Source organism: Eschscholzia californica, unplaced genomic scaffold (genome assembly GCF_041429995.1).
Source record: "Eschscholzia californica isolate CP2 unplaced genomic scaffold, dmEscCali1.0.p SCAF_6, whole genome shotgun sequence".
NCBI lineage: Eukaryota > Viridiplantae > Streptophyta > Magnoliopsida > Ranunculales > Papaveraceae > Eschscholzia > Eschscholzia californica.
In genome coordinates this window covers 10,364,340-10,383,065 of record NW_028238483.1, presented here as the reverse complement: position 1 = coordinate 10,383,065, position 18,726 = coordinate 10,364,340, and the positions used below count along the sequence as shown (strand labels likewise).

Below are 18,726 nucleotides of genomic sequence, written 5' to 3'. Positions count from 1 at the left end.
GTTTGCTGAGAGATGGAACCTGAGTATTCAGTTAACTAGACCTGCTGTTAAGGGCTATAGATGGAGCCCTCCTTCTCCTGGTTGCTTCCTCATCAGTTCAGATGGCTCCATGGACACTATTTTAGCTGGGTTTGGAGCTCTTATTAGGGATTCAGTTGGGAATCCTATTGTTGTTGGTGCAGGGTCTTCCTCCTTGGTGTCCATTTTCTATCATGAGCTTCAAGGTGTGCATCTGGGGTTAACTTTGGCCCTCAAGTACCAATGTTCTAGAGTTATTATTGCAACTGACTCAAAGATGGTGGCTTCTGTGCTGGCTGATAAGAAGCAGCTCCCTCCTTTGGCTACTTGGCCTCTTTGGGTGCAAGTTAGGCAGCTTTGGGACTGTTTTCAAGAATGCAGTATTCATCATGTTGTGAAGGAGCTTAACCAGGCTGCTGACCTCCTTGCTAAGCTTAGGCTTGTTGATGTTGTTGAGTATGATATTGATAGTCTTCTTGATAGGCTCGGCCAGATCCTTAAAGATGATAAGAATGGTAGAATTAGATTGAGAATATGTTGGCCTTAGTGCCTTTGTATTTTTGCTGTTTGCTTTTGCTTTGAGGCTTTTGTAGGCTTCTTTTTCTTGGTTCTGGGCCCTACCCAGCTTATCAATGCAAAAAAAATTATAGAAGAAATGCTTAAAGACTATCCAGGATATCCTGCATCACTTGAAGCTTTTTGGAATAGAGGGTTTGTGCATCCCATTTAAAAATCCCATCTAGGCAAGCTACAAGTTGTAGTATTAAAATTGATACTCAAGGTGACTGCATTTTTGAATTTTGGCAGACCATGACGAGAAAAGGGTTTTTTTTTTTAGAGGCGAGAAAAGGGTTTAGGTTCCTAACAGAACAAGATAGGATCTGCAAGCACCATTTCTTTCACAAAAAAAGAATTATTTTTTGAAGTTAGTAGGGAAGAATTATCGTATAAAAAACGGGTAACTCTTTCTATTTCAAGTAAAGATCGCCGACCTCACCAATATCAACCAAATAGCTTTGAAGTGCTTAAACCTAGTTTTGTTTATGAAGAAGAAATTAGAAATTGTCAACTATGATATCCACGTGCAAAATTATAGAAGAAATGCTTAAAGACTATCCAGGATATCCTGCATCACTTGAAGCTTTTTGGAATAGAGGGTTTGTGCATCCCATTTCAAGATCCCCTCTAGGCAAGCTACAAGTTGTAGTATTAAAATTGATACTCAAGGTCACTGCATTTTTTAATTTTGGCAGACCATGACGAGAAAAGGGTTTTTTTTTGTTGAGAGGCAAGAAAAGGGTTTAGGTTCCTAACAGAAGAAGATAGGATCTGCAAGCACCATTTCTTTCACAAAAAAAGAATTATTTTTCGGAGGTAGTAGGGAAGAATTATCGTATAAAAAACGGGTAACTCTTTCTACTTCAAGTAAAGATCGCCGAACTCACCAATTTCAACCAAATAGCTTTGAAGTGCTCAAACCTAGTTTTGTTTATGAAGAAGAAATTAGAATTTGTCAACTATGATATCCACGTGCAAAATTATAGAAGAAATGCTTAAAGACTATCCAGATATCCTGCATCACTCGAAGCTTTTTGGAATAGAGGGTTTGTGCATCCCATTTAAAGATCCGCTCTAGGCAAGCTACAAGTTGTAGTATTAAAATTGATACTCAAGGTAACTGCATTTTTGAATTTTGACAGACCATGGCGAGAAAAGGGTTTTTTTGTTGAGAGGCGAGAAAAGGGTTTAGGTTCCTAACAGAACAGGATAGGATCTGCATGCACCATTTCTTTCACAAAAAAAGAATTATTTTTTGGAGGTAGTAGGGAAGAATTATCGTATAAAAAACGGGTAACTCTTTCTATTTCAAGTAAAGATCGCCGACCTCATCAATTTCAGCTCTATAGCTTTGAAGTGCTCAAACCTTGTTTTGTTTATGAAGAAGAAATTAGAATCCGCCAACTATGATTCCACGTGCAAAATTATAGAAGAAATACTTAAAGACTATCCAGGATATCCTGCATCACTTGAAGCTTTTTGGAATAGAGGGTTTGTGCATCCCATTTAAAGATCCTCTCTAGGCAAGCTACAAGTTGTAGTATTAAAATTGATACTCAAGTTGGAGCTATATCAGTACTATAAAGCAATCAGGCCGTAAGAAACTTATGAATCCCTATTGAATGCAATCCCTAAAGAACAATGGGGCGAGCAGGCATGACTTTCTAAAAGAATTTGAAAAAATTATTCTAAAGATTTCTGAAAGTCCTCGCATACCTAGAAACTAAATATAAACAAGATATAGAACACAGGAAGGGGGTAGAATTTTCCGAAACCATTCGTTGAGCAAATATTTCTATTGTAACATTATAACTGGAGAAATTCTTACAACAAATGTGTGAGAAAATTCCATTGATTAAGAAACTAAACACATGATTATGTAAGATAATAAGTAAAGATCACACAGAATGTCCAACTTTCATCTCCTAGTAATCTAGATTGCATTATACCATCTTACCTCACCAACCATACTTGGCTTGTGTTTCTGCTTTAGTAAGGAAGCCTTTAGCTCGTCGTTCAGATAGTTCCATAGCTTTCTGCTTCATATCATGGTACAAAGTACTAATCTGATGCTTCCTCTTGTGTAGCTTTGAAGGCTTCGCAGCATTTGACACAGGCTGTAAAACTTAAAAGTTTAGTAACAAGTTAATTATGAATTCAACGTAAAAACAACCTCATGGTGTATTATATCTTGACTTTTCTCTTGCCTATCAATAAGAAGAAAAAGGTAATAAAACTTGTTATAAAGTTTTGGCGGGTTTGCCTTCCAGGTTGTTAGCAATACTTCCTGCTCCAGACTGAAAGGCTTGATGGAAAAGAGTCCAACCATTTAAGTCAGACTCCGCCCTTAGTGCCTTCCCCATATATGAGATTGAATAGAAATATATACATTCTCACAAACGTAATCTTATAAAGCCAAGATATTAGTTATAACGCTAGAAAAAAAAAACAAATATAGTTTATAGTTTTATACTGCTTAATGTCTATTAGTTGTTTTATAGGTCTCTGATTGGTGTCTGTGGTTTAATCAATAAAACTGAATCACCTGGCCTGCTACTCATAGAGGGCAGGGCATAAGATTATTAGACCCATGACCCATCTACTCTGAGCATAGAAACTACGATGGAATCCTATGTGAAGCATTTAATTGGAGGATGTATGTTTTAGTGCAAAGAAGTTAATACTTATTTTTTCTCCTAAAAAAATATGGTTCTACAGTCTAAGTTGTAACAGCAAAGAGCCTAACCGTGTAGGTGCATTACATATCCAAAGTCTAATTTTGACGGATTAAAAAACCTAATGGCAAGATCAAAAAAACAATACCAGAAAAGAACAGACCAAGTTTGGTGGCAATGTGGCATCAGCTATGTGCACTCTAAACCTCTTTACATCCTAAGAGCGCCTATGGGACGTGGGGGGAGGTATCTATTCCAGTTGAAAGAATGGATAAAGGAAGATCCATAATATCTTCAAAACAATCTCTCCATGGTTATATCTTATATCATGGAGTTACGGAAAATATACTAATTTCGTTGCTTCCTTTTCTTCCCAAGTATCATAAGATCAATCAGATAGTATTAATCAATTTGTTTATGACCTCAATCTTTTGTAGAGATGAAGTACATTCCTTTTTCCCAGATGCATAATATACAGGATATCCTTGACTTCAGTTTTCCAACACATTCTTCTTAAACTCGGTACAACTCTCACTATTTTCAAACCATCTTCTTTAATCTTTTCTTTGCCCATCTAATTCCTATGGTGGATGGCCTAACGAAAAGTTCTCTTCAAACTATCCAACCTTATTCAGACAAAATCTATTTATTTAAGGTCGTGATGACAATGGAACCGAAGAAAAACCACATAAAAGTACATGCTTAACTATACCTTGGATAAGTCTTCCTCTACATTGTACATGTAAAGCAATCTCTCTAAAACACCGTACACATACTACTACACCATAAGCTACCAATCCATCACAGCATAAGCTCGAGGTATATCTCTGAAGCATGCTCTTTTGGGGCCAGAACATTCTTTAACTCTTTTCGTGTACTATATGTGTGTGTGTGTGTGTGTGCGCCTAATTTAGACAACTTTTGGTCTAGCTGATGATTCGACTTAAAAGTAAAAAGATTATTGTCTATTATGTTTTATATATTAGGTAGTTATCTCTTATTTATATGTGTGTCTGGTGTGTGTGTAGACAACTTTTGGTCTAGTTGCTGATTCGACTTAAGTAAGAAGATTATTTCCTATTTTTTTTGTTTATTAGGTAGTTTATCTGTTTTCAAATGTAAGCAGCTATTTGCTTTCGAATTTAGGGAGCTATTTGCTTTCGAATTCAGGGAGCTATTTGCTTTATCATGTGTAAGCTTTGAGTAGTTATAGGTGGTTGTGGTTGTCTATGAGTGGCATGTGTAAAGTAAGGGTAGTCGTCAAAGATTATGTTTAGTTTATAAATAAGGATGGTAATCTGCAGGAAAAAAACAGAGGAGAAAACAGTTTTTTAAGTGTTGTAATTTGATAGTTTTGGAGTGATTCCTAAAATTCGCTATGTAGCCAATTGGAGTGATTCCAGGAAACTGTTTTCAGTGTGAAGCCATGTGTGATATTATGTATTTTGATGCAGAGTTATAATTAATGAAGATGATTGCTGCTGTCAATTGCATACCTTTTTCTTCCTGTTATCCATTAATTATGCAAGATTTTCCTTTTCTTTTCCATGAATTCTAGGTATGTATCTATGTTCACTTAATTTCACTAAATATAGTTGCTGAATTAAACTTGTTCTTGACCTCTATTTGAAACCTAACCATCCTAGACGACTCTTTACTCATCCCTTAGAATTAGTATTGATCCCTAGACTAGTAATTATTGTTAAGTGACGTAAAGGATTGTAACAGGCTTTTAAATCATGTATTACTGATATTCTAAATGATTATGTGTGAAAAGTATAGTTTGAGTTTTGTTTTTTATGTTAATCTAAACATTTTAACTAGTTAAACCTACATTCTGTCAATTCGATATCCATAAAAAATACAAATCCAGACATTTTAGGTAGTTAACTAAAATGTTATCTTGTTGTTAGCAACTTAACTAACTCATAGAGTTTTACTACATAAAATAGGGAAGTTAAAGCTAATAGTTCCAGGAGTACAGACCAATCAGCCTAATAGGGGGAGCTTACAAGATAGTGGCAAAAGTACTGGCTATGAGATTGGCAGGAGTTATGGGAAGCTTAATTTCCCCCTTCCAGGGAGCTTTTGTGAGTGGAAGGCAGATCTTGGATGGAGTCCTTATAGCCAATGAACTCATAGACTCAAGAAGGAAAGAGAAGACAAAGGGTCTAGTTGTTAAAGCGGACTTAGAGAAGGCCTATGATAGAATTAGCTGGGACTTCCTGTATCAGGTTATGGAACGAATGGGGTTTGGATATAAATGGCGTAGCTGGATATACTCATGCATCTCCACGGCCACTTTCTCAGTTCTAATCAATGGGAGACCCTCTGAGGTGTTTCAAAGCTCCAAAGGCATTAGGCAAGGGGATCCTCTTTCCCCCTTGCTATTCCTACTTGTAGCAGAAGTGCTAAGTCAGTGTCTACAAGAGGCTGGGAGGAGGGGATGGATTAAAGGATTTCGTGCAGCTGCTGGTGGTGATATGATCAATCACCTCCAGTTTGCAGATGATACCCTATTTTTCATTGAGGAAGATGCAAACCAATTGAGGACATTGAGGGACATACTCATTTGGTATGAATTAGCATCGGGGCTCAAGGTAAATATGCAGAAGTCTTTTATCTATAGTGCCACTAAGGTAGGAGAAGATAATATGCATCAGGAAATGATTAAGCAGTTTGGATGCCAAGTGGGCTCTCTTCCAACCACTTGCCTAGGCTTACCTTTGGGTGAGAGGTACAAGTCTAAGAAACTATGGGACCCTGTCTTGGAAAGGGTCAACAAGAGGCTTGCGGCCTGGCAGGGGCACCTGCTATCAAAAGGGGGTAAAATCACTTTGCTAAAGTCAGTTCTCCAGGCCCTACCAACCTATTACCTGTCCCTTTTCTCTATACCCAAAGGTGTTTTGAAGGTCGTTGATAGGAAAATGTGCTCTATCTTATGGAACACAACTTTGGATGGCAAAAGCTTGCATTGGATGAATTGGAATCAGGTTAGAACGAGTAAAAGGAAGGGAGGTATGGGGGTGAAGAACCTGGAGTACATGAATCAAGCCCTTCTCACTAAGTGGCTATGGAGGATGGACCAGGAGAGGGATCAACTGTGGCAGAAGGTTATTTCTAGCAAGTATGGAAATAGCAGCAACCTTTGGGTTAAAAAATGCAAGCAAACAACTTTCGGTTGTGGAGTTTGGAAAGGAATCATAGCCAATTTGAAAGACTATCACATCATTACTAAATGGGTCCTAGGAGATGGCATCAAAATAAAGTTTTGGACGGATAGTTGGATTGGTTCGAGCAGCCTAAAAGATAGCTTCCCGGACATTTTCAGGTTGGCTATAAGACCAAGAGCTACTGTGGCAGAGATGTTTGACATAGCCAGTAATACTTGGGATATAGTAATCAGGAGAAACCTTAATGACTGGGAGATGCAGCAATACTTCCAGTTGATGCAAATCCTTCAAGAAGTGAAGCCTTCGGATGATCCGGATACTCGGGTTTGGTCAGATGCGGAGAATGAACCCTTATCTGTCGCAAACTGCTATAAAAGGTTGGACAAAGATGATCTCCTCCTCGATCCTTGTATATCCAAATCAGCTTGGATTAAGACCTTGCCCCCGAGGGTAGGCTTCTTTGTGTGGGCTATTCTAGTCCGAAAAATCCCCACAGTGGATGCACTTAAAAGAAGGGGATTCCAAATCCCAAATAGGTGCATCTTATGTAAGGAAGAGGAGGAATCGGCTGATCACCTATTCCTCCACTGCAGAGTGGCAGCTAGTATTTGGAGTTATTTTGTCAAGGGTCTGGGAATACAATGGTGCCCCCCTGACTCCATCAGCAGCATGATCACTCAATGGGATGGCCTGTTAAAGAGGAAACATAGAAGGGAGGTTTGGAAACTAGTCCCGGCCGCGATTATATGGAGCTTATGGTATGATAGGAATAACAAAATCTTCAAGGACAAGAATCTAAATTCGGATGTGGATATTGAGGATATTAAGGGTGTAATCTACTCTTGGATTAGGAGAATTGACAAATTCAAAAATGTATCCTACTTAGAAGTAGTAGTCAATTGGGAGGCTTGGATGTCTTGAAACATCACTTACACAGCCCCTTTCCACTTTGTAAATAGTTTTATTCTTTAATATATTCAATCTAAGTTTTCAAAAAAAAAGCTAATAGTTCCACTTCTAGAACACCAAATTTAGGGTAGTGAATCGTAAAACGGTTTCGGGATCCAGTTGTCCAGATAGTGACACAGAAGAAGGGTATAGTTTCTCGCAACGTTGTACCTCCACCATCCAGGAATACAAATCCCACTAGCAAACAACATCCCAAATATTCTAACCCCCCTTGTGTACCGCGTACCTGATTCCCCGTATTCTTGTTGGTTGGATTCGCGATCGAGTGCCCTAAATTGGCCTACTGGATTCTTCAGTCTTAATTAACCCAAATTTTTTTCTAAAAACCTATAAGCTCCACTTGGTACAAGCTCTTTTTTTCAACTAGTTAAGATTTTAGGTTTTATGGAGATAAATATTTGAGTATAGGTGTCTCTATTATATATGCATCATAAAAAGTTCATTCGGGAAAATAGTCCAAAAAGTACTTAAGAAGTATACCCCTAGCATACCCGATTCTCACAAGGTAGTGTATAGCGTATCGTCGTATTGGTACCCGTATCACGTAACAGGGCGATCAACCTACCAACAATTGATATAAGTTTGGCAGTTTAGCTATAAGCAATGTCATAATTTGAGCTTATTAGATTGATCACGTTATGCCTAACGCAATTCAAAGTTTCACACTGCTATACATTCTAAACAACCAAATAAAGAATCATATATATAAGCTAAGCATGAAAAATCGATTCAGTCAATGAACAAACAAATAAGTTTCAAATGCTAATTTTTCTTTACCGATATTAACGAAGAGAGGTTAAGTGTTATATACCTGATAAGATGGGCCAAAAGCTATTCCGTTTGCCCTAGCTTGATCTTCCCTTGGTCTATTCTTCATTAAATCGTCCATTTTCACTTCAACAAATTCTGTAGGTATTTCCTTCCTACTTCTCTTCCCCTGCAATCTAGCTACATTTTCCATAACGTCTGGAATCTCTGGCCCTGTCGTCATAGGCGCCACCACTGTTGCTGATCTATCATATTCATGATTTTGATAACTACAATCATAGTTCTCGTAATTTACATAATTTGGATAGTTTTCATGGTTTCCGCTGTTCTGGTACCAATTTGAAGAATCAATAAAACTATTTAGGTTTTCCGAATTCTCGGAAGATGGTCCACCAAACGAATGTCCCACACTTTCCTGGAAATTTGTTTGCTCAGTTGTGGTGATTTCACTCTTCTCTATCTCAATTTCATTAGAATTTGATGATTCGACTACATTTGTATCAACAATCGATCTCCTACCGGTGGCACCGAAAGACGAACCTAACCCTAGGGAGTTTTTGGGAGCAGGAAGATTAGAAAAAAATGATTTCACAGAAGAAGTTTCAGTTAAAGAAATAGATTCTTTTTTTCGTCTCTCAGCTTTTTCTCTTTCTTCCTCTTCGTCGTCATCATCTAGGGTTTTCAGCAAATATGGATTGATAGGAGGTGTAAATTGAATTACTTTTTTGGGTTTGGGAATTGAAGATGAGAGTTTTGTTGGGGCTTCTTTAGGGTTTTTAGAGGTAGGAGGGGGGAGAGAAGAGAAAACAGAAGAGGATTTCGGTTTTGGAAGATTGAAAATAAGTGATGAAGATTTAGGGTTTTCGGTATTAAAGTAATCAGATGAAGGTTGGCTAGATTTATGGGAGGTGTGATTGGTGGAAGAACTTGGAGATTTTTGTGGCTGTTCTTCTTCATCGTCTGATGAAGAAGCATAGCTTGCTAACAGAGAATCCATTGACAAATAGAAGGGAGAGAGAGAGAGAGAGAGATGAAGTCAACCTCCTTGGTCAAGCTAGCGTTGCGAACAATGTTGAGGTAGCTTATAAAAGGGGATTACAACAACTCCAACCCAAAATAACTTATTCCATGGAAAAAACTCTCTCTCTTTCACGGGGTGGGAATCGGACGGGTTCGGACGGCGTCGGGCAACTATGAGCCGGACTCGGGCGGATCGGGTTCGGATGCAGATCGGGCTCGGATAAGCCGAGCCCGCGATAGGGAGTCAGGCGGATCGGGCCGGACAGAATTCCAAATATCAGAGCCCGTAGCCCGTCCGAGCCCGACTGCCCGAGCGGGTTCCACCGGACTCGGGTCGGACGGGCTCGGGTAATTTTGAGAAAAAATTTACTAATTTATAATTAACCATTTCATTTATAGTTTTTTAAATCGTTTTTTAGCCACTATCTCCTCGTTATATAAAGTGTTGCCTTCTAAGTAGTTTATATAACATCTTTCAAGAGAAAAAAAAGTTTATATAACATGAACATGAAACGTATCCATGTTTTTCGACAGAAAAAAATGAAACTTATGCATGTAATAAACTTAGAATTCCCAACATATATATCTAAAAAGAGTTTCATTTCTGGGCCCATGTGTAAAAATCCCCTTCTTCCTTCACCAAACCCAAAAAAACAAGAACAACTAAACTTAACATACTAAACAAAATTACAACAAAAATAATAAACATTACTAAACAAGAACAACTAAACTAAACATACTAAACAAAATTACAACAAAATAATAAACATACACATCTCAAATGTTTGGTTTATCAAACAAGAACACATAAAGAAAATTACAACATTATAGTAAAACCTTGATGACTAATATTTAACAACTTTGTACTATTTAAAAAAAACAGAACACAAGATAAATAATAACGAAGTAGATGTTCGAAGGCTTTAACCGCTTCCTCTGATCCGTAGATCATCAGCGTACAACCAACAAAACATTACACTTTTGATCGAAACAAGGGTTTCGATATAACCATTTTCAGAGAACAATAAGGTGAGAGAGACCGGAGATGCTTCGAACTTTAGTTTCTATAAGTTGAATAGGTGAGAAGGTGTAATGATTTTATCCTTCTAAGGTTTAATGGAGGTGGTATTCTTTGTTTCATCTTTGATGAGAAGGGAGAGAGACTAGAGAGAGGAGGCGGAGAGAGAGAGGGGAGGCGGAGAGGGAAAAAGTTTTTAGGTTTGGGTTAAAGTTAGGGTTTCTGTTTGAAGGGTTTTTATAGGAGACCAAGGGGCAGTCAATTAGATCCAACGGCTGAGGTCTATTTTGAAGAGACACCCTACCTCAGCCATTGGATCTATAATATTCCACGCGGGCTCGGGTAGCGGGCGGTCGCGAGCTCGGGCATCGGGCGGGTTTATCGGGCCGGGACTCGGATTTGAGTCCCTGTCCGAGTCCCGGCCTTATAAGCCCGAGCCATCGGGCCGGGTTAGCCCGGCTCGGGGAGTAAGCGGTCAGCGGTCTCTAACGGGCCGGACCCCGGCGTCCCGGACCGTTTTCCCAGCCCTACTCTTTCTAACTCCCCATAACCTGTAAAACTCCTTGATCGTCGTTGCTTCTCCGGCGACCGGATCCCTTTACTTTTTGTTTATAATAAATTGTTATTTGTTTTGTTGGTCTTTTAGGGCCTGTTTAGTTGATCTATAGGATCTTTTTTGTTGTTTTTGAATTTCTTCCGGTTCAAGTGTTTGACAATGGACAATTCATTGGTGCTTCTTCAACAACTCACTTCTCTCTTCATTTAAAGAGAAATCTCAGGAGATGTGGACTTACTCAAATTCAAACTCATCATGTTAAACTTAGGTTTGAGAAGGTAGGGAGATTTTGCTTCTTATGTGGGATCTCTTGGAGATCAAAGTATTGCAGTTGTGGAAAACAGAAATTAAGATCGGGATGAGACTCAAGCTTCGGGTTGCATGGAGGAAGATGCTGACTTGACAATGGGAGTCAGATCTCGACCGGCGGCCAATGGAGGTTCTCCGATCAATCAAGTTTGTGGTGGGAAAACGGTTACAAGCTTTGACCCACTCAAAGTTAGTTACTCAACTACATGAACCAATAGAGGAAGTGGTGGAATGGGTCATGTACTCATGAAAGTGGGGGAACCACTAAAGACACACAGAAACAGTTGTCTTCTTCATATGTAGTAGGCATAGGATTATTTTCTTTGTGCTTTGTTCTTTCTTTTAACTTCTTATTGTAATCCATTTGGCTTTGCCTAATCAATGAAGTTATCAGATTCCAAAAAAAAAAACAACTCCAACCCTTGTAAGAACCACAAATTTGGCAAGAACCACAAATTTGGAACAAGGGTAAGAACCACTACAACCCAATAGGGGTTTACAACAACTCCAACCCAACTCGGACTTGGGCCTAAAAAAGCAGTTGTTCAACCCAAAATTAAATGCCTCCGCTCGGCCTCAAAAATAAATTCCGACCCAACAGGATTTAGGCTTAAAATTTGTGTATGTGGGAAACACGTGTATGAGTTTTTTTTAGGTTGCTTGGTGGAGTCAGACTAATTGTGTTTGCTTTCCTCTAGGGTCTTTGATGGGCCTAGAAAGTTTCCTAAATAGGTCTACACCCGCAAGTGCACGGGTGTCAAGTTGTAATAAATTCCGGTAAGACCGGTTCGTTCCTCAGAGACTAGTTAAGCTTATTCTAAAACTAGGAAGTAATAAGATTTTTCAAATGTTTTGATTTTGGTTTTGGTTTTAAAATAAAATATATAAAATATTAAAACAAATAAAAAGATGAACCCAAATTGGGGCAGAAGTCTAGGGGTTTCAGAATCTACCACATAAAATCATCTTTAGAACAAATAGTTAACTAGTCAATTCTCCCTTTTTTATAATTCGGAAATTCAGATAATGAACTATCTTAATTCCTGAAGATGTTTTCGTTTAAACCCAATAATCTATAACAATGTAATTGTTTATTTCGAAAAACAAATCTCTAAACTATTGTTTATCAATCAATAAGCATATATCATCAAAGAATCTAATCTAAGCATGATATATCAAATTTAAAAGTATAAACAATGAAAAGAAAATCAATTCTACAAATTAAAACAATTTCAACTTTGAATCACAATCAAGAGAATTAACAAAATAAAAATATGTCTCTAAAGGTTCAAGTATGAGTTTCATCCTAAAACCCTAGATGGAGAGAGTTAGCTATTCATGAAATTAAACCAATAAATATGAAGAATTAAGAGAAAAGAATTTAACTTTTCTTGTTGATTTTCTCTGTTGCAGCCAAACGCACCCCTAAGGAAAATAATTTTCTCGTCTTCTCGGAAAATTATTTTCCAGTAATGTTGGAAAGCCAAACAGGGTCTTCTCCTTCACCAATACTTCTCTTTCTTTACTGTTTCCCTCTCACTTTTATTTCAATCAAAACCATTAACACCATCAAATAACAAGAAGAAGATTTTTATTAGATAAAGATTTACAAGATGATTCTCTCTTTCTCTCTCTCTACAATTCACTCTCTGTTTTCATCTCCATTTCACTCACTCTTTTTTTTCTCTCTCTTTCTCACAAAAAGAAAAGACAATACAGAGGAAGAAGAAGATGATAGATGGTATGATCCCCCTCCAATCCGAGATGATCTTCTAATGCCCCTGTTCTGTTATATATAGAAAAGAAGAAGAAATCAGCAACGGTTCTTTCTCTCTCTAAAAATATCTTCAACAGCTCACTCTGTCAAATCCTTCTAAAAACTCATCTCTGATTTCTCTCCCTCTATCTCAACCGAACCATATCTCCCTCTACTGATTTCATCTCTTTAGAATTCCTGAGAATCCATTTATTTCTTCAGTCACACACGGTTTCTTTTTATAACAGCTCTCTCTCGGTCTCTCTCTAATCTCTCTCTCGGTTCTCTCTCTCTAAATGTTCCAGCCGAATTTCTATAGTCCTCTTACCTTCTTCATCTCTCCAGAAAATATCTTGTTTCAAAAGAAAAGATAAACAATAGCCAAACATTTTTTCTTTCTTTTTCTATTTCTATTTTCTTTTCTTTTCTTTTCTCTTTTTTTTTCACTTCTGGTAATGCAACTCAAAATACACAACTTACTTTCTCAACAATTTCCTTGGGTATAATTTTCTCCACTTTGCTTCATGTCTTATTCTCAGGGTTCTAAATGATGGATGAGATCTATTTTCCTCTAGTTGACATTGCTTTCAAGTTTCTCAGACTACAAAAGAAGGGTTTACTTCCTGATGACATCCCTAGTGGTTGTAAAATTTGAACTCAAGAGATCAACTGAGCTCTAATGAATATTGCGAGGTTGAGTAGCTCTTCATTCTACTCGGAGTTATCACAGAAGAGATCACTCAAAACAAAAAGAAAGGCTCAGAATCTCACATAGGTTAAGTCTCCACTAATGATCGATTAAGTTCTCTCAGAAAAGTCAACTCTTCACCTATCTAACACTCACATGGCTAGTGCACAACAACTTCAAGACTCGAAATTCGTGGAAAAACCTTTAGCAAACGGATAGTCTGACAAACTAGACTCTATAACTATTAACAAGCAAAAACAACTAGACTCACATTTTCAATCCAAAAATTTTAAAATTTTGAAAAATTTTGAACCCTTTTGAATTTTTGAAATAAGGACTTAGCTAAAAATTTCAATCCCCTATCCCCAAACTTAAACCGAACAGTGTCCTCAATGTTCTGAAGACTATGCAAAAAAAATAACTAGGTGAAGGGAAAGATATTACCTGATTCGGAAGTCCTATGCATGGGTTGCCTCCCAGAAAGCGCTTAGTTTAACTTCTTCAGCCAGACGAAACAGATGATTCGAAAAATGGGAAAAAAATTATACCTACTGGATTACAGAAGTGTAACTAACTGTAAACCAATATTCGATACATTTGTGGGTCCACCCAAAACACAAAGTTTTCAGTGAACGATAGTCTCACATTTTTGTGAATTGGTGATAGTGTATGTGAGACTATCAGATAAGAAAGGCAATCCCCAAACTTAGACGACATTAAGGTCGTTAAGTTTGGTACTACACCCGAAATAGTATAGACCTGGTCAAAAGGGTCTATGTATAAATGAAAAAGTGGGTGAGGAACTGCAAAAACGTCTAGACTTATTCTCGAGGGACCATATGCATTAACATCTAGAGGACTCTCAGGGTCAGATGAACTTATACTCTTTTGGTCTGTCATAGACCACCCTATTGGTTCCCCCATAAATGGAGATGACTCTAGGTTAGACTAACTGGAATCCTCTTCTGATGATGGTTGAGGCGCCTCTAAAGGTGACAGTATAATTGGCTCTGATATTCTGAGGAGTTTCGTTTTAGCTTCCCAATTTGCAGTATCCAGAAATGGGGTTGAATCCAATAAAGCATTCACCTCATTGATACTGCTCTCCTCGTCAAAATCTAAGCTAAAATGGGCCAACAATGCTTCTAACTAGTCAACTGCTAGAGTTTTTGGTAACAAGGGAACCATTTTTTCTTTTTCCTAATTTTTGTTATTTATTTTATTTCTTTATTTTATTTTATTTTTTTCAAAACCAAGGAATCACTACGAAGATCATATAGGAAAACAAGCATAAAAGTACCCACTTACAGGAGATTCGTGGGTGATCAAGAAATTACCTCCCGTTCAAGACGGGCGATGACCTTTGAGGACGACCCGGGCCACTCTTCCCTTAAGTGTCCGAACCCGAGGCTTCGTTTGATTTTTCGATTACAATTTAAAAGCCCTCTAATTTAGGGTCAAAACTTTAATCCAAAAATAAAAACTAGAAAGTCTAAAGTCTCTCTCTCACCACAAATAAAATAAAAAAAAAATAAAACTGTAAATTTCTTCTTTTCGACTCCTCCTCCTTGTTTGTGCCTTCTCTTTCGCTCCTTAATGCCCTAAACACCAAAAATAGAGAAGCAAGTCAAAGTGGCCAAAAATCAAAACTTACCAAAAATAAAAACTTTTCAAGTTTAGAAAAAATTTAAAACTAGTCCCCGGCAGCGGCGCCAAAAACTTGATGGGCCTAGAAAGTTTCCTAAATAGGTCTACACCCGCAAGTGCAAGGGTGTCAAATTGTAATAAATTCTGGTAAGACCGGTTCGTTCCCCAAAGACTAGTTAAGCTTATTCTAAAACTAGGAAGTAATAAGATTTTTCAAATGTTTTGATTTTGGTTTTGGTTTTAAAATAAAATATATAAAATATTAAAACAAATAAAAAGATGAACCCAAATGGGGGGAGAAGTCTAGGGGTTTCGGAATCTACCACATAAAATCATCTTTAGAACAAATAGTTAACTAGTCAATTCTCCCTTTTTTATAACTCGGAAATTCAGATAATGAACTATCTTAATTCCGGAAGATGTTTTCGTTTAAACCCAATAATCTATAACAATGTAATTGTTTATTTCGAAAAACAAATCTCTAAACTATTGTTTATCAATCAATAAGCATATATCAAAGAATCTAATCTAAGCATGATATATCAAATTTAAAAGTATAAACAATGAAAAGAAAATCAATTCTACAAATTAAAACAATTTCAACTTTGAATCATAATCAAGAGAATTAACAAAATAAAAATATGTCTCTAAAGGTTCAAGTATGAGTTTCATCCTAAAACCCTAGATGGAGAGAGTTAGCTATTCATGAAATTAAACTAATAAATATGAAGAATTAAGAGAAAAAAATTTAACTTTTCTTGCTGATTTTCTCTGTTGCAGCCAAACGCACCCCTAAGGAAAATAATTTTCTCGTCTTCTCGGAAAATTATTTTCCAGCAATGTTAGAAAGCCAAACAGGGTCTTCTCCTTCACCAAAACTTCTCTTTCTTTACTGTTTCTCTCTCTCTTTTATTTCAATCAAAACCATTAACACCATCAAATAACAAGAAGAAGATTTTTATTAGATAAAGATTTACAAGATGATTCTCTCTTTCTCTCTCTACAACTCACTCTCTGTTTTCATCTCCATTTCACTCACTCTCTGTTTTTCTCTCTCTTTCTCACAAAAAGAAAAGACAATACAGAGGAAGAAGAAGATGATAGATGGTATGGTCTTCTGTTCCAGCCGAGTTACTCTCTCTCTCTCCCTCTAATATATCTGTTTAAGTTGAGCTCAAAGAGAGGAGATGATCCCCCTCCAATCCGAGATGATCTTCTAATGCCCCTGTTCTGTTATATATAGAAAAGAAGAAGAAATCCAGCAACAGTTCTTTCTCTCTCTAAAAATATCTTCAACAACTCACTCTGTCAAATCCTTCTAAAAACTCATCTCTGATTTCTCTCCCTCTATCTCAACCGAACCATATCTCCCTCTACTGATTTCATCTCTTTAGAATCCAGAGAATCCATTTATTTCTTCAATCACACACGGTTTCTTTTTATAACAGCTCTCTCTCGGTCTCTCTCGGTCTCTCTCTAATCTCTCTCTCGGTCTCTCTCTCTCTAAATGTTCCAGCCGAATTTCTATAGTCCTCTTACCTTCTTCATCTCTCCAGAAAATATCTTGTTTCAAAAGAGAAGATAAACAATAGCCAAATCCTCATCTAATCGGTTTCTGTCTAAAGATATCATTTCCAATCCCATCTTCTATCTAAGATATTATCCTGATCAATCCCAACTCTCTCTCTCTCTCTCTCTCTCTCTCTCTATAGATGACCTCTAGCCGAATCTCCATATCAATTCTCGCTTATAATATCTCAAAATCAATCTCTTTCGATCTCTAAGACAAAGGAATTATCTTTGATCTTCTCCCTCAATCTCCAGTAAGCTCTCTCAATCAATCTCCCCAACTATCACTTTCCATCTCTCTCTACGTTCTCTGCGTCAAAGATGGAAAGAGAAGAAGATACTTTCTCTCTTCTCTCTCTAAAGTTAGAGAAGAATGAATAAAGGAAAGATATCCCAATAAATTTGGGAAGCCAATCGTGCCTTGCTGGAGAGGTGTATTGGTTATCACGAGAAGATGATTGGCTGCAGCCGATGTATTTTAATTTGGTGAAGCTGCTGTTATGGACCGTGAGATTAAGTCAGGCGCACGGTTCTGTTTCTTGGCCGTCAGATCTTCCGGACTACAATACTATCATGTCCTGCCAAACACTGAATCAGTGCTTGAAAATAATCCCGAATTTAACCACTGGGCCCAACGCTTATACCGAAAATAACCAAGTGCCATCAGATCACACCTTGTCCTTCCGCTAGATCAATGCCACGTGTCTTATAGTTGATCCACAACTCCAATCTTTGGCATAACTTTCCCACCTGAAATCCGATTCGACCTCTGTTTTCGCCGTTGGGTTCGTCTTGGACTCTTATTTTCAACCGAGTACTAAAATTTCCAGAACACCCTCATCTCTAAATGACCGAAATACCCTCAAGTGTGTCTTTCTCCCGATTTTAACCATTTTTCACGCCGAACTCCGTAAAAGACACCTGAGAAAGAGAAACACACAATTCATCAAAATAACTGCTCAAAATAGACCAACTCGTCCAAGTGAAGAAATTCAGATGGGACATTTTCATGTCTCATCAGTCTCCGAGTGATTCCTCGGTTTTCGATTTAAAAAAAAAAAGCTTTGTTGAGAATATCCTTGGTCATTGGGCTCTAGTTTATGCCCGATAGATATCGTGATAAGAGAGGTCGTTTCATTAGTAGAAAAACTCATCTAAGTAATCTTCTAGCCAATCTTTCTTTGAGTGACACTATGGGTGAAAATCTAAACCAACCAGAATCAGGGTCAGGTTAGTAGTTCCATGAACCCTCCTGGGTTTAATGCTCCTAGGAATCCTTTTGCTCAAAACCAGGGTCAATCTAGTACTCAATATCCTTCTCAAAACAATGAGTCTTTAGCGGAAACCATGAAGCAACTAGCTAAAACCCAGATAGAGTTTGCACAACAGACCAACCAGACTATACAACAGACCGAACCAGTCAGCCTTTATTTCTGGCCGTACCATTCAGGACAATATCATGTTAGCCCATGAGATTGTCCGGAATTACCATCGACCCACAGGTCCAGCTCGGTGTACGGTTAAGATTGACCTTAAGAAGGCATATGACACAGTCCGTTGGTCTTCACTATTCTCAGTCCTCGGTAAGTTTCATTTTCCAAGGATATTTATAGAATGGATACGGGCTTGTGTTACTACGTCTAAGTTCTCTATTCTGGTCAATGGTGAAGCCCATGGTTATTTTGATGGGAAACGGGGCTTACGACAAGGCTGTCCGATATCTCCATCTTTGTTTGTTTTAATGATGGAGGTATTCGCGGTTCTTATTGATCAAGAGGAAAGGGCAGGTCGGTTCCTGTTACACCCTCAGTGTCTAGTCCCGAAGGTTACTCACCTTTGTTTTGCAGACGACCTCATGGTTTTCTTTCGAGGAGACACGGGTTTGGCTCAAGCTCTAAAAGGTGTGCTAATTGGTTTTCATCGGGCAACGAGGTTGCAGGCCAACGTGCTTAAGAGCATTATCTTCTTTGCTGGTCTTTCGGCTCAAGGTCAAAGTGATATC

General features: G+C 37.9%; 1 protein-coding gene and 1 long non-coding RNA gene across 3 annotated transcripts; one reads left to right on the top strand and one right to left on the bottom strand.

Moving 5' to 3' along the window:
* The first annotated feature begins 2,357 nt into the window (after positions 1-2,357).
* Positions 2,358-9,218, top strand: LOC147531666 (uncharacterized). The gene is made up of 3 exons (XR_015227537.1): positions 2,358-4,527; positions 4,604-5,220; positions 7,434-9,218. It is a non-coding gene; the product is annotated as an uncharacterized LOC147531666 (long non-coding RNA).
* On the bottom strand, positions 2,358-9,285 carry LOC147531665 (mitotic checkpoint protein PRCC-carboxy-term protein). Of its 2 annotated transcripts, XM_086647435.1 has the most exons (3): positions 8,205-9,285; positions 7,885-7,954; positions 2,358-2,693 (listed from the first exon to the last, which is right to left on the bottom strand). In XM_086647435.1, exons 1-2 carry the CDS (start codon positions 9,156-9,158, stop codon positions 7,934-7,936), a joined length of 975 nt encoding a protein of 324 aa, XP_086503561.1. In that variant the 5' UTR covers positions 9,159-9,285; the 3' UTR covers positions 2,358-2,693; positions 7,885-7,933. The 2 variants fall into 2 exon arrangements, with proteins under 2 accessions (XP_086503561.1, XP_086503560.1); XM_086647434.1 differs by lacking the exon at positions 7,885-7,954 and having other exon boundaries at positions 8,205-9,274.
* Between the last annotated feature and the right edge of the window lie 9,441 nt (positions 9,286-18,726).